Source organism: Notothenia rossii (genome assembly GCF_949606895.1).
Source record: "Notothenia rossii genome assembly, chromosome: 3".
Lineage (NCBI taxonomy): Eukaryota > Metazoa > Chordata > Actinopteri > Perciformes > Nototheniidae > Notothenia > Notothenia rossii.
In genome coordinates this window covers 94,258,543-94,277,458 of record NC_136901.1, presented here as the reverse complement: position 1 = coordinate 94,277,458, position 18,916 = coordinate 94,258,543, and the positions used below count along the sequence as shown (strand labels likewise).

General features: G+C 42.0%; 2 protein-coding genes across 2 annotated transcripts in view; both read left to right on the top strand.

The window, feature by feature from the left end:
* Positions 1–1,844: 1,844 nt before the first annotated feature.
* Positions 1,845–14,210, top strand: smu1a (SMU1 DNA replication regulator and spliceosomal factor a). The gene is made up of 12 exons (XM_079672855.1): positions 1,845–1,989; positions 3,489–3,699; positions 5,813–5,965; positions 6,308–6,418; positions 6,839–6,967; positions 8,020–8,139; positions 8,865–8,981; positions 9,086–9,213; positions 9,395–9,521; positions 11,749–11,916; positions 12,464–12,616; positions 13,008–14,210. Exons 1-12 carry the CDS (start codon positions 1,964–1,966, stop codon positions 13,104–13,106), a joined length of 1,542 nt encoding a protein of 513 aa, XP_079528981.1. The 5' UTR covers positions 1,845–1,963; the 3' UTR covers positions 13,107–14,210.
* Positions 14,211–16,432: 2,222 nt separating this feature from the next.
* Positions 16,433–18,916, top strand: part of LOC307032466 (uncharacterized protein) — a 17,048-nt gene continuing 14,564 nt past the window's right edge. The window contains exon 1 of the mRNA XM_079670445.1: positions 16,433–16,847. Coding sequence (XP_079526571.1) covers positions 16,442–16,847 — 406 coding nt within the window. The 5' untranslated portion in view covers positions 16,433–16,441. The remainder of the gene's footprint in view (positions 16,848–18,916) is intronic.

Genomic DNA, 18,916 nt, shown 5'->3' with positions numbered 1-18,916 from the left:
CTCCCTCAGCGTCAAGAGGGGTCTTCATTCATATGAACACACCATAGAAGCTGTGATGAAGGAGCAAGGAGACACCAAAGGGAGAGCTCTCCAACAAACTCCTTTGCAGTCAAACTATCAGCAGAAACCCCCAGAACATTTCAGAGTCCAGTTGTTTTGAATAATCCTCGACTCGTGGAGCTGGAGCGGACCCTCAGTGTTTGTGAGAGCAACATGGATTTGATCAGTTCTGAATCAACACATTCATATGTATTTCTATATTCCTGTAGCCCAGTGAGAGCGTGATGAGTACTCGTTATATTCTGTATTATTTAGATGCTCTAGTCTAGGGTTATACTTTCTTTTGTGAATTTGTAAATACTTGCTGCCAAAGTTCATTTAGTTTTGTATCTTTAAAACATGTTTACCTTGTGTAATGCTTGCTGCTGCTGCAACTAAATCATTTCGTAATGTTGGGATGAATGAAGTATCACAAGAAACAGACCGTGCAGTTCCACAGTCTGACCAGCAGGTGGCAGGCTGTGCCCACTAGAGAGCAGTACTTATCCTCGAGATGCATTACTGTAATGTTGATCAGTAATAAAACGTGCAGCTGAAGCTTCATTCAATTGGAACGTGTACCATGAGATGTGTTTGTTTTTAAAGTTTCCTTAACTCAGCGTGAATTGGGATTGGGTTTCATCTGGAGATTAGACTGCACAGTTATACTTCTACTGAAGTACAAGCTCTGAGTACTTCTACTTCTACTGAAGTACAAGCTCTGAGTACTTCTACTTCGACTGAAGTACAAGCTCTGAGTACTTCTACTTTTACTCTAGTACAAGCTCTGAGTACTTCTACTTCTACTGAAGTACAAGCTCTGAGTACTTCTACTTTTACTCTAGTACAAGTTCTGAGTACTTCTACTTCTACTGAAGTACAAGCTCTGAGTACTTCTACTTTTACTCAAGTACAAGCTCTGAGTACTTCTACTTTTACTCAAGTACAAGCTCTGAGTACTTCTACTTTTACTCAAGTACAAGACCTGAGTACTTCTACTTTTACTCAGGTACAAGATCTGAGTAATTCTACTTTTACTCAAGTTCAAGACCTGAGTAATTTTTACTCAAGTACAAGATGTGAGTACTTCTACTTTTACTCAAGTACAAGATGTGAGTAGCCTACTTCTACTTTTACTCAAGTACAAGACCTGAGTACTTCTACTTTTACTCAAGTACAAGATCTGTGTACTTCTACTTTTACTCAAGTACAAGCTCTGAGTACTTCTACTTTTACTCAAGTTCAAGACCTGAGTACTTCTACTTTTACTCAAGTACACGATCTGATTCAGTGGCGTTGCCAGGAATTATTGTGTGGGTGGGCCTTGAGAAAGGTAGGTGGGGGAGACTTATTAAGCGTGGGGTCTGAGCTGAAACATCATTAATGATTTTATTTATTTTGTAATGCACTAATTAAAAACTAATAATAAGCATAAGCATAAACTAGCAGTGAAAACAAAAACATAGGCACGGCGGCCTCATAATGTGTACAACTGAAATCCACATGATTGGCTCGGCGGCCACAGGTTGTTTATTCGAGACAGTCGCACAGTGGGCACCTGGTGGCACACACTGGGAGTCTTTTCATATTCAGCAAACTAACTTCACCGCGGTATCTGACCGACACAAAAATGCACGATTTTTTTGGGCTCCCCCTATTTATCTCAAAGTCGGCCTTCAGGGGAGCTCCCCCCCTCTTTAGGGGAGCCAAGCTACCCCTGGCTCCCCCCCATTTCGAACAGTGTGTGTGTGTACTTATATCTGCTATAGTGCCTGACACGTATATTTTTCTTGAATAAAGAAAACACTGTTTTATTCTGAAGTTCCCAGAATCCTCCAGCACTTCCGGTTCGCTCCTCGCTTCTCCTCCTGCCACTCGGGTGTTTCCAGGCTTGTATTCTGAGATAAATACCAGATAAATAACGATGTCTCTGGAGGTGGAATCAGCAGAGTGAGTAGTCCTGCTAATTACTCTTAAAGCTGGTTCATTCTTATAATAAATCGCGCAGTAAATAACCTTATCTTATCATGTTTTCTGTCACTGAGGCCTGTTTTATCCCCCTTTAGCATTCTGAGCTAACATGCTAACTAATAGACACCTTATGGAAACAGTTTTGTCTTTTTATGATTAAATTGCCGGTGATTTCAGTCTCTAAAGTTACTCTGTTGTTCATCATCACATTCATTCTGTGTCTGCATTACTCCTCTCTAGTAAATAATATTAAAAGGTAGGAGAGTAAGTGTAAGTTAGCATGTGCTACCGTTAGCATTCCTCTGCCAGTTGCTACAGAATCGATGCTAAAACTCATTTCAATGTAAGTAACAAAAGTGTGTTTATTATTATTATTATATATATCGTTTAATGATCCACTCAAACTTCTAACACGTTGCAATTTAAATAGCTTCGAAGTGATATCATATTCCATACTGTAAATGGTTTTGACTGTATTTAAGAAGGGGTAATGCACATTAAATAACTCTTAATTCCATCATGGAAATTAGCCAGATTTCGCCTCAGAAGCTAATGTTTACCTGGCGGGAGGATAGCATTAATATAAAGACACCTGGCAGGAGGATAGCATTTAATATAAAGACACCTGGCAGGAGGATAGCATTAATATAGAGACACCTGGCAGGATGGACTCTTGATTGCAGAACACACAGTTAAAAGCCCTTTATATAAAAAACAACATACTTTAAAGCACATTCAGAAGCAAGGATAGCAAAGACAGAGTGCTTCCACATTCCTCTGTGTTTCTGCACATGTTTTTTTAATGTTGTGTACTATGGTATGTCTTGTAAATGTGTTCCTTGTATTTCAACTATTCCTCTCACTGGGTGTATGTTTGCAACGCTACACACGTTTAAAACCTACTTGCTAATGACCAGATCTAGACTCAGAATACTTTAATGTGCATTACATTGACACACAATGGACCTTTGTCTTTGGCACTGGCAACTACGATAGAATAACACTCGCTAGTTCATACACACAGAGAAGGAGAGATATTATATCTGAAAGGGACAGTCTTAATAAAAGTGGTTTGTTCTTCCACTACCTTGGGTCCTTTAAAACACCAACATTTATAAATTCATACATTTTTTAAATAAATAACCCTAACCTAGAATATATATATATATATATATATATATACCTCATTCTGCTTCTGCTTGGGCTCCGTTGCAATATTTGTTTACCCTAAAAACGGTGATAAACAATGTTTTTAAGCCATTTTATAATGTGTCTCCTCTTAATGCTCTTGATGTCTTTAACTTTTGTAACGCACTTTGAATTACCTTGGTGCTCTGTAGATAAAGTTGCGTTGCAAAACAAAGCACATTCCCTGTATGTGCGTAAAACCTACTTGGCATTAAACCTAATTCTGCTTCTGATTTGACTAAGTGCATTGTTTGTTGACCTGAACCTCTACATCCCCTGTGTCTCCTCAGTGTGATCCGTCTGATCATGCAGTACCTGAAGGAAAACAACCTGCAGAGGACGCTGGTGACGCTGCAGGAGGAAACCACCGTCTCTCTGAACACCGTGGACAGCATCGAGAGCTTTGTGGCCGACATTAACAGCGGACATTGGGACACGGTCCTGCAGGCCATCCAGTCCCTGAAGCTGCCCGACAAAACCCTCATAGACCTCTACGAGCAGGTGGGGTGCTAGTGCAGTCTACATGCAGTTTAGATACAGTGTACATACTTAACATACAGTTTACATGCAGTTTAGATACAGTTTACATACTTAACATACAGTTTACATGCAGTTTAGATACAGTTTAAATACTTAACATACAGTTTACATGCAGTTTAGATACAGTTTAAATACTTAACATACAGTTTACATGCAGTTTAGATACAGTTTGCATACTTAACATACAGTTTACATGCACTTTGCATACTTAACATACAGTTTACATGCAGTTTAGATACAGTTTGCATACTTAACATACAGTTTACATGCACTTTGCATACTTAACATACAGTTTACATGCAGCTTACATGCTTAAAATACAGTCCACATGCAGTTTAGATACAGTGTACATACTTAACATACAGTTTACATGCAGTTTACATACTTAACATACAGTTTACATGCAGTGTACATACTTAACATACAGTTTACATGCAGTTTACATACTTAACATACAGTTTACATGCAGTTTGCATACTTAACATACAGTTTACATGCAGCTTACATGCAGTTTACATGCAGTTTACATACTTAACATGCAGTTTACATGCAGTTTACATGCAGCTTACATACTTAACATACAGTTTACATGCAGTTTACATACTTAACATGCAGTTTACATGCAGCTTACATACTTAACATACAGTTTACATGCAGTTTACATACTTAACATACTGTTTACATGCAGCTTACATACTTAACATACAGTTTACATGCAGTTTGCATACTTAACATACAGTTTACATGCAGTTTAGATACAGTTTACATACTTAACATACAGTTTACATGCAGCTTACATGCTTAAAATACAGTCCACATGCAGTTTAGATACAGTGTACATACTTAACATACAGTTTACATGCAGTTTACATACTTAACATACAGTTTACATGCAGTTTGCATACTTAACATACAGTTTACATGCAGCTTACATGCAGTTTACATGCAGTTTACATACTTAACATACAGTTTACATGCAGTTTACATACTTAACATGCAGTTTACATGCAGTTTACATGCAGCTTACATACTTAACATACAGTTTACATGCAGTTTACATACTTAACATGCAGTTTACATGCAGCTTACATACTTAACATACAGTTTACATGCAGTTTACATACTTAACATGCAGTTTACATGCAGCTTACATACTTAACATACAGTTTACATGCAGTTTGCATACTTAACATGCAGTTTACATGCAGTTTACATGCAGCTTACATGCAGTTTACATGCAGTTTACATACTTAACATACAGTTTACATGCAGTTTACATACTTAACATGCAGTTTACATGCAGTTTACATGCAGCTTACATGCAGTTTACATGCAGTTTACATACATGCAGTTTACATACTTAACATGCAGTTTACATGCAGTTTACATGCAGTTTACATGCAGTTTACATACTTAACATGCAGTTTACATGCAGTTTACATACTTAACATGCAGTTTACATGCAGTTTACATACATGCAGTTTACATACTTAACATGCAGTTTACATGCAGCTTACATGCAGTTTACATGCAGTTTACATGCAGTTTACATGCAGTTTACATGCAGTTTACATGCAGTTTACATGCAGTTTACATACTTAACATGCAGTTTACATGCAGTTTACATACTTAACATGCAGTTTACATGCAGTTTACATACATGCAGTTTACATACTTAACATACAGTTTACATGCAGTTTACATGCAGCTTACATGCAGTTTACATGCAGTTTACATACATGCAGTTTACATACTTAACATGCAGTTTACATGCAGTTTACATGCAGCTTACATGCAGTTTACATGCAGTTTACATACTTAACATACAGTTTACATGCAGTTTACATGCAGTTTACATACATGCAGTTTACATACTTAACATGCAGTTTACATGCAGTTTACATGCAGCTTACATGCAGTTTACATGCAGTTTACATACTTAACATACAGTTTACATGCAGCTTACATGCAGTTTACATACTTAACATACAGTTTACATGCAGTTTACATGCAGTTTAGAAAATGTACATGTTGAATGAGGAGTCACACCTGTCTCCTCTCCTTGTCCCTGCAGGTGGTGTTGGAGCTGATCGAGCTGAGAGAGTTGGGTGCAGCTCGATCCCTCCTCAGACAGACCGACCCCATGATCATGCTGAAGCAGACGCAGCCGGAGAGGTACATCCACCTGGAGAACCTGCTGGCTCGCTCATACTTCGACCCCCGAGAGGTGAGGCCTCTCTCTCTCTCTCTCTCTCTCTCTCTCTGTGTGTGTGTGTGTGTGTGTGTGTGTGTGTGTGTGTGTGTGTGTGTGTGTGTGTGTGTGTGTGTGTGTGTGTGTGTGTGTGTGTGTGTGTGTGTGTGTGTGTGTGTGTGTGTGTGTGTGTGTGTGTGTGTGTGTGTGTGTGTGTGTGTGTGTGTGTGTGTGTGTGTGTGTGTGTGTGTGTGTGTGTGTGTGTGTGTGTGTGTGTGTGTGTGTGTGTGTGTGTGTGTGTGTCATAAACTCTGGCTCTAGCAGCAGCACGTTAAAGATGGCATGTGGAGTTTCTGATGAGTGTTTCTTGGTGTGCAGGCGTACCCAGACGGCAGCAGTAAAGAGAAACGGAGAGCAGCCATCGCTCAGGCTTTAGCTGGAGAAGTGAGCGTCGTCCCTCCCTCTCGTCTCATGGCTCTGCTCGGACAGGTGAGCGGACAAGCGTCAAGTTTCAAGTCTCTCATCATGTGCTCGGCAGCTGCAGTGGAGATGTGTCAACCTGAAGTCACAGACTCCTCCAACTGAGCAACATGAATATATATATAGGACAAATAAAGCAGATAGTCACTGCACTGTAAAACTCTCACCCAGTAGAATGGTTTTGTCATGTTGAACACTAGATGGCGTAATGGGGCAACAACATCTCCTGGCACAGGTGCATTGACTGTGACGGGGAGAGTCTGTGAACACGCTGTTTTTCTTTGTAAATAAGAAATATTGAAAGCTAAAAACTTTGTCGTATGTGGAAATTGCACGCGTCCAAATAGTTTAGCCATTGAGTGGCAATAGTCACCACAATAACTAACTAGTATATTAACCCTGATGTGTCCCTGTGTCCCTCCTCCTCAGTCTCTGAAGTGGCAGCAGCATCAGGGCCTCCTTCCTCCCGGGATGACCATCGATCTGTTCAGAGGGAAAGCAGCCGTGAAAGATGTGCAGGAGGAGGCCTTCCCCACGCAGCTCAGCAGACACATCAAGGTACACATCCGCTGGAATAAATATATATATAAATATATATATTTTAGGGTTGTCAAACAATTACAATTTTTAATCAGATTAATCACCATTCGAACTATGTCCAAAATATGCCATTTCTTTATGTATATTGTTGTGGGAATGGAAAGATAAATGAAAGAAGAAGGATATATCCATTTAACATACAGTATGTTTATTCTAACATTGTTCTGTGTGTCAGAATGAAAGACAGCCCACACACCTATCAATCATCAAACCGTGGGGTCTCATTTCATTACGTGTTGATTTCTATCAACACGTAATGTTGTATCGATGTATATAGAGATGTACCACAGCAAAAGTATTCTCAGGACTTCCTGCAACAACACCACGCTGTTATCTTGATTCTGATTGGCCAGAAGACATTATCAAAGATGTTCTATTGAGAAGACGATCACTACGTGACAAAAGTTTTCAAAACCGTTTCTAGTCTTCGGTATTTCCAGACAAGTGGCTACTGAAATCAATCTTACAAACTGCTGTCTGTGCAATTTACTCAGCGAGTTGGCCCGACTTTATTTTGCTAACTTTAACATCATTGTTCATGTTGGGGCTAAGCCATTTCCCGTGTAGCCTACCTCAGCCATACCCCAGCGCTGCCACTGGTGGGATGTATGGGGCGGGCCATTCTGCGCATGCGTTAAATTCAAAAGATGAATTACCGCCGTTCACGTGATAATTTTGACAGCATTAATATATATATATATATATACACACACACCTTTAGTGCAATAATCAAATACCGAAGGTAAGACAGGAGTAGCAGATTCTCGAGTCTCTATCATCATGTGCTCAGCAGCTCCAGGCAGTGAACATGTTTAGTAACAGGCTCCTCCAACAGAGCAACATGAATATATAGAGGACATAGAACAGATACAACAGTGCAAGAGAATGTTTGGAGATGTGCAAGTAGATACAGATCAAATAGAAATAGTGAAAGGAATGTGCAAACAGATGTTTTTTAAATAGTCTTATGGCCTAGTTTCTGACGTGTCTTTTGTCTCCTCCCTGCTCAGTTTGGACAGAAGTCTCACGTTGAGTGTTCCCGGTTTTCCCCCGACGGTCAGTACCTGGTGACGGGGTCTGTGGACGGGTTCATCGAGGTCTGGAACTTCACCACCGGCAAAATCAGAAAGGTGAGTGTGATGGAAACTTCTGGAGCAATGGAGACGAAACTCGGAGAGACACGAGCAGAGCTGGAGCTTTGATGGCAAACACTGACGCTTTATTATGAAGTGTACGGCCGGAGGATTTGACTGGGAAGCTACGTTCCAGAAAAGAAGGGTTTCTAGATGTCTCTGAACAATAAACTATCTCAGCTTGTGCTCGGTCATAGAATCAGAATACCTTGGCTTGTCCCACAGAGGGGAAAGAGCCACAGAGCCAAAGACAGCTTCATTTGAACCAAGAAGCATGCATACAAAACATATTAAAGATGTAAAAAATGCACATGTTGCAAATAGTTGGTATATAAATAAACCCCAACAAGGAACCAGAGCTGCTCCCGCTTAAGAGAGATAGCAGAAATACCCAAGGCCGTGACCTATGCCGCGGGGAAGGAGAACATTATGAACCGTGTCGAAGTTTTGAAATGCAAAAACAGAAATACAGTACAGATTGGGTTGTGTGTGTGTGTGTGTGTGTGTGTGTGTGTGTGTGTGTGTGTGTGTGTGTGTGTGTGTGTGTGTGTGTGTGTGTGTGTGTGTGTGTGTGTGTGTGTGTGTGTGTGTGTGTGTGTGTGTGTGTGTGTGTGTGTGTGTGTGTGTGTGTGTGTGTGTGTGTGTGTGTGTGTGTGTGTGTGTGTGTGTGTGTGTGTGTGTGTGTGTGTGTGTGTGTGTGTGTGTGTGTGTGTGTGTCTCAGGATCTGAAGTACCAGGCCCAGGATAACTTCATGATGATGGACGACGCTGTGCTCTGCATGGGTTTCAGCAGAGACACGGAGATGCTGGCCACCGGCGCTCAGGACGGGAAGATTAAGGTACTTCTGTTCCATTCTATGTGTCCACAATTATCTTCAGCCTACCTGGAACTATAGAAGTGTGTTTAATAAAAAGGCAATGCTAAACACCTGTATGGTTTCAGGTGTGGAAGATCCAGAGCGGTCAGTGTCTGCGCAGGTTTGAGCGCGCTCACAGTAAAGGAGTCACCTGCGTCTCCTTCTGCAAAGACAGCAGCCAGCTGCTCAGCGCCTCCTTCGACCAGACCATCAGGTAAACCCCACCACTCAGTTCTCCATCAGCAGAGAGTCTGAGCAACAGGAGCGTGTTGTCAGCACTGATGCTGATGTGATGCTAGAAACATGTCGACAGCAAAGTATTCTCGCTTCGTGGATGCTTCTCTTTCTCCTGATATCTGTGATCGTGGTTTACATTTAGTTTTCCTATGTTTCAGAATCCACGGACTGAAGTCAGGTAAAACCCTGAAGGAGTTTCGAGGTCACACGTCGTTTGTGAACGAGGCGACCTTCACTCCAGACGGACATCATGTGATCAGCGCCTCGTCGGACGGCACCGTGAAGGTGAGAGAATAGATCCGTCTGTAGGGAGGGAAGCAAAGGGTCCAAACAAACCTGATGCCTCTCAGAAGTAGACCATAAGCAGTTTGTTTCCCACCGCCCGGTGCCAGAGTGAAGCCTCACCATGACGTCATTGTTTGCGGTTTTTACGATTTTCTCAGCAACGCCGCTCTGGCAGACTGTCGGAGCTGGACTCACGTTGCTCCCACGGCCCCGACACACAGCAGCTTTGAGAAAATCTTGGAGGTGAAAGCTTGGGGATTTTTTGCGACCAACAACCAATCACATGAATCTCCCGCCCCCGACATACAAAGCAATAGCAATGTTAAAACGAAGTAAACTGGATATAAACTCTCCAAACAGGCGAAAACCTACCAGTTTCACCCACTGTCTCTGCCACCTCCCTCCATGCCTGGTTCCTCCGGTTTGTATCCCGGTAAATAGTTCTGGTCGTAAAGAACCGGGTGATTTGCTACCGTAATATCTGGTTTGGAATATGAGGAAATGAACTGCGGTCTGGCTCTCCCAGCTTGCACGCGGTTTGATTGGCTAGCGCTTGTACTGTCAGATTTGCATAAACGGGATTTGATTGGCTGACGCTTCCAGCTCAGATTCAAAAGTTGAACATTGCTCAACTTTTGAATCCTGAAAATCCTGGAAATCTTCACTTTGCTTCCCCACAATGCAGTTCGGCAAAAAGCGAGGCAAAGTGACGTCACCCCCATTCAAAGTCAACGGGCAAAGAAGCGTTGGAAGATTTTTTTAAAGCTGCTGTGTGGACGGGCCGTTATTCTTACGAAGCCAGCTTGAATTAAAGAACGACCTCTCCAGCTTTAGACTTTTCTCCAGAGTGACGTTGTTGTTTACCACTATGGTTCTGAACTGGTACGCCAGCATTAACCCTACCGTTTACTCGCTGTCTCAATGTCACACAAACAACGCCCCCTGATGTACGTTTTCCTCATCATTGTTGGTCCATTTTTAATGAACAAGGTTTGGCAACAAAGCTCTTGAATTGCATTCTGTCTTATACCTGTTGCTTTTAATGTGGCAGAAGTCCTTTTTCTACTTGCGTATTCTCGATCTTACTTGTGATAGTGGGACATGGCAAGCTGCGTAGCCGTGTATTGATTACTCCTGATAGTTGGTATTTAAAAAAAACTGGGAAATCGGCTTATGAGAGCCAGAGCTGCTGCAGTGAAAAGATGAGAAACTAGTCCGAATCGGCCCTGGAACCACTTTAGTAGGAAAGGGGTGTGTGTCTGACTGTGTGTCTGACTGTGTGTCTGACTGTGTGTCCGACTGTGTGTGTCCGACTGTGTGTGTCTGACTGTGTGTCCGACTGTGTGTCCGACTGTGTGTGTCCGACTGTGTGTGTCTGACTGTGTGTCCGACTGTGTGTGTCTGACTGTGTGTGTCTGACTGTGTGTCCGACTGTGTGTGTGTCCGACTGTGTGTGTCTGACTGTGTGTCCGACTGTGTGTGTCCGACTGTGTGTGTCCGACTGTGTGTGTCCGACTGTGTGTGTCCGACTGTGTGTGTCCGACTGTGTGTGTCCGAGTGTATGTGTCCGACTGTGTGTGTGTGTCCGACTGTGTGTGTCCGACTGTGTGTGTGTGTCCGACTGTGTGTGTGTGTCCGACTGTGTGTGTGTGTCCGACTGTGTGTGTCCGACTGTGTGTGTGTGTCCGACTGTGTGTGTGTGTCCGACTGTATGTGTCCGACTGTGTGTGTCCGACTGTGTGTGTGTGTCCGACTGTGTGTGTGTGTCCGACTGTGTGTGTCCGACTGTGTGTGTGTGTCCGACTGTGTGTGTGTGTCCGACTGTGTGTGTCCGACTGTGTGTGTGTGTCCGACTGTGTGTGTGTGTCCGACTGTGTGTCCGACTGTGTGTGTGTGTCCGACTGTGTGTGTGTGTCTGACTGTGTGTGTCCGACTGTGTGTGTGTCTGACTGTCTGTCGTCCTGCTGTGTGTATCTAACTATGTGTATCTAAGTGTGTGTGTCCCCCTCTGTGTGTCTGTGTATCTAACTGTGTGTGTCCCCCTCTGTGTGTCTGTGTGTCTAACTGTGTGTGTCTAACTGTGTGTCTGTGTCTAACTGTGTGTCTCTGACTGTGTGTCCCCCTGTGTGTGTCTGTCGCCCCGCTGTGTCTGATGGTATCTGACTGTGTGTGTCTGTGTGTGTGTGTTTATCTGATTGTGACTGACTGTGTTCCCCCCTGCGTGTAGATGTGGAACATGAAGACCACGGAGTGCTCGAACACCTTCAAGCCTCTGGGCACGTCGGCTGGAACAGACATCACGGTGAACAACGTGATCCAACTGCCCAAAAACCCTGAGCACTTTGTGGTGTGCAACCGCTCCAACACCGTGGTGATCATGAACATGCAGGGACAGGTCAGTCACACACACACACACACACACACACACACACACACACACACACCTCTGCACACGGGACAATATATCATCCTGTAAACATACAACTGTGCAATGAACACGCATGTGCTGTTTACAATTTATTTACAACCTGAAAACAGAACCAGCTACCTCCTTAATGTTATCGGTCACTTATCGGTTCTTTGTTTACATACTGTGTGTATACTAAGTTATTTAAAAAAATTTTAATATGTAGGTCTGTCCTCTTTACTTTGTGCTGTTGTAGTGATGTACATTTCCACGTTACGGGAAATCAATCTTCGAATCAAACTTTATCAATACCGCAGAATTCACACAAAAGGTAACACTAAGTGCTTCACAAACCACAAATACACAATACTAACGTGTGTGTGTGTGTGTGTGTGTGTGTGTGTGTGTGTGTGTGTGTGTGTGTGTGTGTGTGTGTGTGTGTGTGTGTGTGTGTGTGTGTGTGTGTGTGTGTGTGTGTGTGTGTGTGTGTGTGTGTGTGTGTGTGTGTGTGTGTGTGTGTGTGTGTGTGTCACAGATTGTGAGGAGTTTCAGCTCCGGTAAGAGGGAGGGAGGAGACTTCGTCTGCTGCACTCTCTCTCCTCGGGGCGAGTGGATCTACTGCGTGGGAGAGGACTTCGTGCTCTACTGCTTCAGCACCGTCACCGGCAAGCTGGAGAGAACGCTGACGGTACGTAAAGAGATCAGAGATATATATCCTCTGATTCTGCTGATACAATAATCCTTTGAAATAGGATGTTTGTCGTGTTTTCTGGAAGACACCAAGGTCTGTAAAAGACGAAACTTAACTTTATCTAGAATTAAATATATGGGAAAGCTGGAGAGAACGCTGGCGGTACGTGCAGCTGACGGTACGTGCAGCTGACGGTACGTGCAGCTGATTGGAGATCAGAGGCTCTTTTCAAACGGGAATACAAATGAACACAACAAATGTGTAAGAATACAATGAATTACATTTATACTCAAATTCAAAAGGTGGGTCTGTTCCAGAGATCCTTTGAGCTGCAGGTCCTGAATTTATTTATTATATATTGATTTCTTTCCCTTCCTCCTCTCTGCAGATCCACGAGAAAGATGTGATCGGCATCGCCCACCACCCCCACCAGAACCTGATCGGCACCTACAGTGAAGACGGGCTGCTGAAGCTCTGGAAGCCTTGATGTGGACTGACTCACACACTCTCTCCTCTCTCTGGACACACACACACTCTCCTCTCTCTGGACACACACACACACACACACACACACACACACACACACACACACACACACACACACACACACACACACACACACACACACACACACACACACACACACACACACACACACACACACACACACACACACACACACACACACACACACACACACACACACACACACACACACTCTCTCTCCTCTCTCTGGACACTCTCTGTCTCTTTAGTGCTTCTCTCAGATCAACATGTGTGTACGATGTCAATAACAACAGGGTTATTCACCTGCATGTCTCAGAGAGTCCAGGAGTTTTTTTTTTTTTTACCGTGAAGCCGAACAGTAGAGCCTTATTTATCTGATCCTGTTTGTCCGACACAGAAATTGATATTTTTTACAAAGCAAAGTGGTGCAGGAATGAGTCCTACATCCGGCACCACTTTGTTTGATTCACTTGTATTCTATTTAATAGTTAGTTGGGTGGTGTTTTGTTGTTTATGTGTCGGGTATTAACTAAAAAAGCAATACTTCAAACGACAGAAATGACACATATTGAGAAAAGGTGCTTCCATGTATCTCCGGGTTTTAAAAACATGTAATTAAATCGTATGTTTTTTTGTTCTAATGCAGGTGAAATAAATATGGTTCTGCTGTCTCACACCTGAGCTTCACACACACTCAGTTAATGTTATGGGATGCTTCAGAGAGAGAGGGGGGGGGGGGGGGGGTTAGATGTCAGGAGATACTAGGCTTTTGTTTTGAAAAATCCTCCTTTTTTGTAAATATATTTTTTAATTCTGTTTTTTTCCAACAATACCTGGTTAAAAAATAGTTTGTGGCTTTCTGGTTTTCCCCCAAGTAGAATTGCATAGCATCTCATTTCAAAATAATGTCTATATATTTTGTACTTCCATCGTTCACATGGAGAACAAATTACACGTTGGATTTAATAACGATGTCATTGTGAGGCGTTGTTCCCCACATCCAGTACAAGGGTATTTTAAAGGTCCTTTCATCGTGCTGGATGTACAAACTCCTGTCTGTGCCATTAAAGCTATTTAACCAGAACTCTGTGTGTCTGTGGTTCTCTGAGAATGTGCTGGAAACTACTTTGTTGAGAAGGTTGTGGAGAAACCAGGACTTCCGATGTCTCCACATACTAAACATATTGTGTTAGAGCCAGTATTTTGATTTGATAAGAAAGGCCACCTAATTGTGACACATGAAGCTCAGCGCAAGTTCAACCAGGAAGACCGTTCTTCCTCATACATTTTTCATTTCAATCTTTATTTTCGAACAGATTAAAAAAATAACAAATGTGAAAAACAGAATATTATTTATCCACATTCATGATAATATTTATATATTCAACAAAAAAGTCTTCATATTAATAATAATAATAAATCATATGTGTCCGAAAGGGAGCAGGAGGAAGCAGATGCTTATTAATTCCTACCCCTTACTTGATCAAGGATTGTCCTTTCATTTAATTTACTATTTCTACGTTACTATTCTCTCTCCTCTCAATAGAGGCGAAGTCCCGCCCATCTACTTCCGACCCATGTATTGAAGTCAATGGAGAGAGAAAGATTATCTTTCGATCCCGTTTGAATTGTGCCACGAATTACACATGATGTTTGTCAATCTTAAAAAATCATTTCCATTTAAAAAAAAGTCAGTTTGTCGTAAAACTGTTGAAATATAAGACTATGAAAAATACGCAACTAGAAAGACTACAAATCCCAGAGTGGCGTAAGTGAGAGAGAGATGAGCAACCTGTTAGAAAGACGCCGTCAAGGAACAGTTTTTAACCGTAAAACTTCCCTTTAAGTTAAGAAGTTATATTAGCCTTATCAAGAAGAAGGAATACCTAAGTTGTTTGTTTTATTTGAGTTTTGCTTATTTGTTTTGAATATTGTAAAGGCCTCTTTTCTTTGTTGCACGTGTAACATTTTGTGCAAACACATCTCATAATATCATCCAAACCATCGGAGACCAAGCAACTCTTCAACTGCAAGTAATATTAAGGAAAGAAAACTAGTTAAAAATGTCTCTTGAAGGCGTCTAGTGGCTTGATAGATAAACACGGAAGGAAGCCAAGACACATTCTATATAATATATGTAATACTGAATAATATCCAGCCATGCCTGCGTGTGTGAGAGAGATTTTGATCCCTGAATAAACGGTCTGCTGGTTGTTGGGACAGGATTTAGAAACCCCTCCAAACTAAAAGCATTGACTTACTGAAGAGTTTGAAAGTTTGCATCTATTCTCTATCTGTTGTCACCACTTTCTAACGCTTGAAAAGGAGACTAAACATTTCATAATCAGAAGCAAAGATTACAGTGAAGCCATTATGTCGTTGTTCGGAATCAGACACGGGTTTACACGTTTACACATACGAGGAATTCGAAAAAAAAACAATTGAAACTATTATAGTTAAGATGTAGATAATTATAACATGAAATCTGGATATACCTAAAAACGACGTGCAGTTTGCTATTGCAAGGTACTTGGAATAATAAACTAAATAATGATTGTTGCATTAATACGCCTTCAAAATAAAATTATGAAGTAATTGTTGACTAAATTATGTTAATCTTGCACTCAGGACTCAAGCGGACATCCCTTGTCTTTTCTCACTCGTGGAAACTTTATTATGAACCAAAAACTCCGTCCCAATCATAGGGCCTTTCTCGTTTCACTAATTTCCCCTCCTCGACTCCTATCCTCCTGTCTTAGTCCCGCCCACAGGAGGTGCGAGCGGAGGAGTCGAGGAGGGGAAATTAGAGAAATAAGAAAGGCCCTTCCTCACATTCACACCCGACGGAGCCTTGTGGCGAAAACAGGCAACTACATGCCCCGACTAACCCTGCTTCAACAATAAACATAACATGCACATTCATGCGTAGTTGGCACAAAGCCATGGACAAATAAACATAACACATCGTGAACTATGTCGCCACATTGATCAAACGATCATTGTCATTCTGATATTTCATCTGCTGATTTTTACTCTGATTTTTTTATAGAAAGAATAGTTTTGTCATAAAATTGCGAGACATGATTGTTTTAGTTTCCATAACAGTTTGGTACCAAATATAACGAAGAAAAAACTGAAATATTTGTATTTGAGAAGCTTTAATGGGAAGATTTGGTGCATTTTTCTTGACTTGAAGGGTTTCTGTTGGTCAGCTTTATTTTTTGAAAACTCTCTTCACTGATTACTTTGAGTTCTTAACCCAAAACCATGCTGTGTATGTGACTCTCTAAAGTTCCGTTGGGTAGCACTCACTGTATGTGGACAGGGCTTTTATTTTCTCTCTGCCTGGAAGTCGTTTCTGAGCTGCAGGGAGTTCAGTGTCCGATGTGTTTCTGCAGAGAGAGTCACTATGGCAGGAGCTCTGCACTTCATTCTGCTCTTACTCCTGCACTTCTCCTCATTTTAACCAAACCTTCTGAGGACACATCTACAGTTTCAGCCACTGTGGAGTCATATGCAACTTTTCCTGCAGCTGGGAGAGTTCTTCCTGCAGAGAGAAGCAACAACACTGAGGTTCCCAGCACAGGATTCACTACCAAGCCGACAGATAAACCTCCAGAAAGCACCACCAATGTGACTAAGGACGCTGGGAAAGCAAAGGAGAGAGCATCCAAAAAAGATGCAGAGAAAGAAGAAGAAGAAGAAGGACCTTTGGAATTAGGTGAGAGGGTTTATTATTATTATTATTTTTGAATTGTTTGCAATGATTTGTCTGTGGAAATGCCTCAAGAAAGCACTTTTGCAATATAATTTGCACTTTATTTTTCCCTTAGCGGCAGTTTCACAACCTGACTGATGGTTTACTAGTTTTGCACGTGCACTTTTCCCATAAACAGAAACGCAAAAGTGTACAGCTAAGTGTTACTTTGCAAACAAACAAACAACAGTTCCTCTGAGGACAATGCAACCTGAACTGACTATGCCTATAGATAAATACACTGGGAGTAAGATGTGCAGACTCCAAATATATCACGGTCTGCAAAAGTTAAGTGCGCAGCAATGTGTTAATTCGCAAACAAACAGTTCCTCTGAGGACAATGCAACCTGAACTGTCATTTGATTTTTGGGGAAATCTGGGAATAAGACGCTATGGACCCACATTTGTCGAGGGCTGCAAAGGTCAAAAGTAGTTGCAAGCTTTTAAATAACAAATCAAAGGAATGTTTCAGGTTTCATTCCTCTGGTTCCCTGAGTGCTCGCAGCGCTGTGTTGGATCTGAATATCTGCGGTCAGAGAGCCAGTGTCCGGGGGTTGGGGGAGGATGTTCCTGTACGCACCGAGGCATTTTAGCTGTGTGATTCCTGCTGATGAAAACCAGATGTGATGCCTAAAAAAAAAGACCCCCACACACTCCTCCAATCCAATCGTGTGATTTTGTCCATGCAGGCAGTAATTCATCCGGACACTCACTGTTACTGTGGCTGCAGATTCAAAGATTCAACGGTTTTATTGTCATGCTCAGCAGCTACAGAGTAAATGCCAATGAAAATCTTCTGACCTGAGCTCCTCCAACAATGCAACTATAATAAAATACACAAATAAAAAGTAGTGCAAAAAGTCTATAGGCGCTTTCACACCGCAGTACTTTCCCCACAAAGGTTCATGAGAACTTAGTTCATCAGAACTCTCTAGTTCTGATGAACTAAGTACAGATCGCGTTCACATCGATATCAGTCCCTGAGGGAGGATTAGGCAAATGAAGCCGCTGACGTCACTTCTTCTTCTTCTACTTTGGGTTTACTGGCAGGCTGCAAACAACTTCACGGCGTATACTGCCACCCGGAGTCCCCGGCCGGAAGTCCCCGGAGCTGGGGACCTTCCGAGTAAATCGCCAGAACGCCGACACCTCCTCATCTCCGCTCCCATGTTTTCTTCTCCTGTGTTGCCATAAATTAGTCTCTCTGCATTTGTGCGCTGGACTAATGCTAATGCTAATAATGCTAATTCGAGGATAATAAAATGGCGGCTTCACAAAACTTTTTGGGAGTTTTAAGGGAAGTGGTTTGCAATCCGCCCAGCCAATCAGAAATAGGAACCTTTTTCTCCCACGAAAGAGGAGGGACGGAAAAGGGGGTAAAAAAGGTTCTCATGAACTAATTTTAGTTCCGGCTCTTTTTGGTGCGAACGCGACATTTCGGAACTAAAGAGGGAAAAGTACTGCAGTGTGACGCGGCTATTAACAAACAGCAAACGACTCCATGTTATCCTCTGTTTGTGAGAAATGATGTTGTAGCTTTCATAGCATGTAAAACAGTAGTACTAAAGTATAGTAGAAAAGTAGTTGTTCGTGCTGTGATTTTAATGTACTTTGTTTGCATACTATATGTTTCAGTTGGATATGAAGCAGCTGCCTGTTAGCTTAGCATAGGAAACAATTAATGTGGCTCTGTGCAAAGCTAAAAAACGATCTATCTAGCAGCAAAGAAGGATAATTAGCAGGTGGTTTGCTAATTGATTAGACAGAGCCAGGCTAGCTCCAGTCTTTATGCTAAGCTAAGCGACTGTGCTAACCAGCTGCTAGTTTTGAACTGGCATAAACTTCAGTAAAATATGACGCTACAGTCAGCAGCCCGTTAGCTTAGCTTAAAGAATGGATACAGGAGGAGGGAAACCACTTTAATGTGGCCCTGTGCAAATCTAAAACAATATCTACCTAGCAACAAACCAGTTATTTGCAGGAGGTTTGCTAATGGTTTATACTTGAATTAGTAGTAATTCAGTGAGTCTAAA

Excerpts from the sequence above, each read along its gene's own strand:
- smu1a (XM_079672855.1), top strand. The coding sequence starts at position 1,964 with ATGTCTCTGGAGGTGGAATCAGCAGA. Across the intron at positions 6,419-6,838 it reads TCATGGCTCTGCTCGGACAG|TCTCTGAAGTGGCAGCAGCA; the intron begins GTGAGCGGACAA and ends CCTCCTCCTCAG. Across the intron at positions 11,917-12,463 it reads TCATGAACATGCAGGGACAG|ATTGTGAGGAGTTTCAGCTC; the intron begins GTCAGTCACACA and ends TGTGTGTCACAG.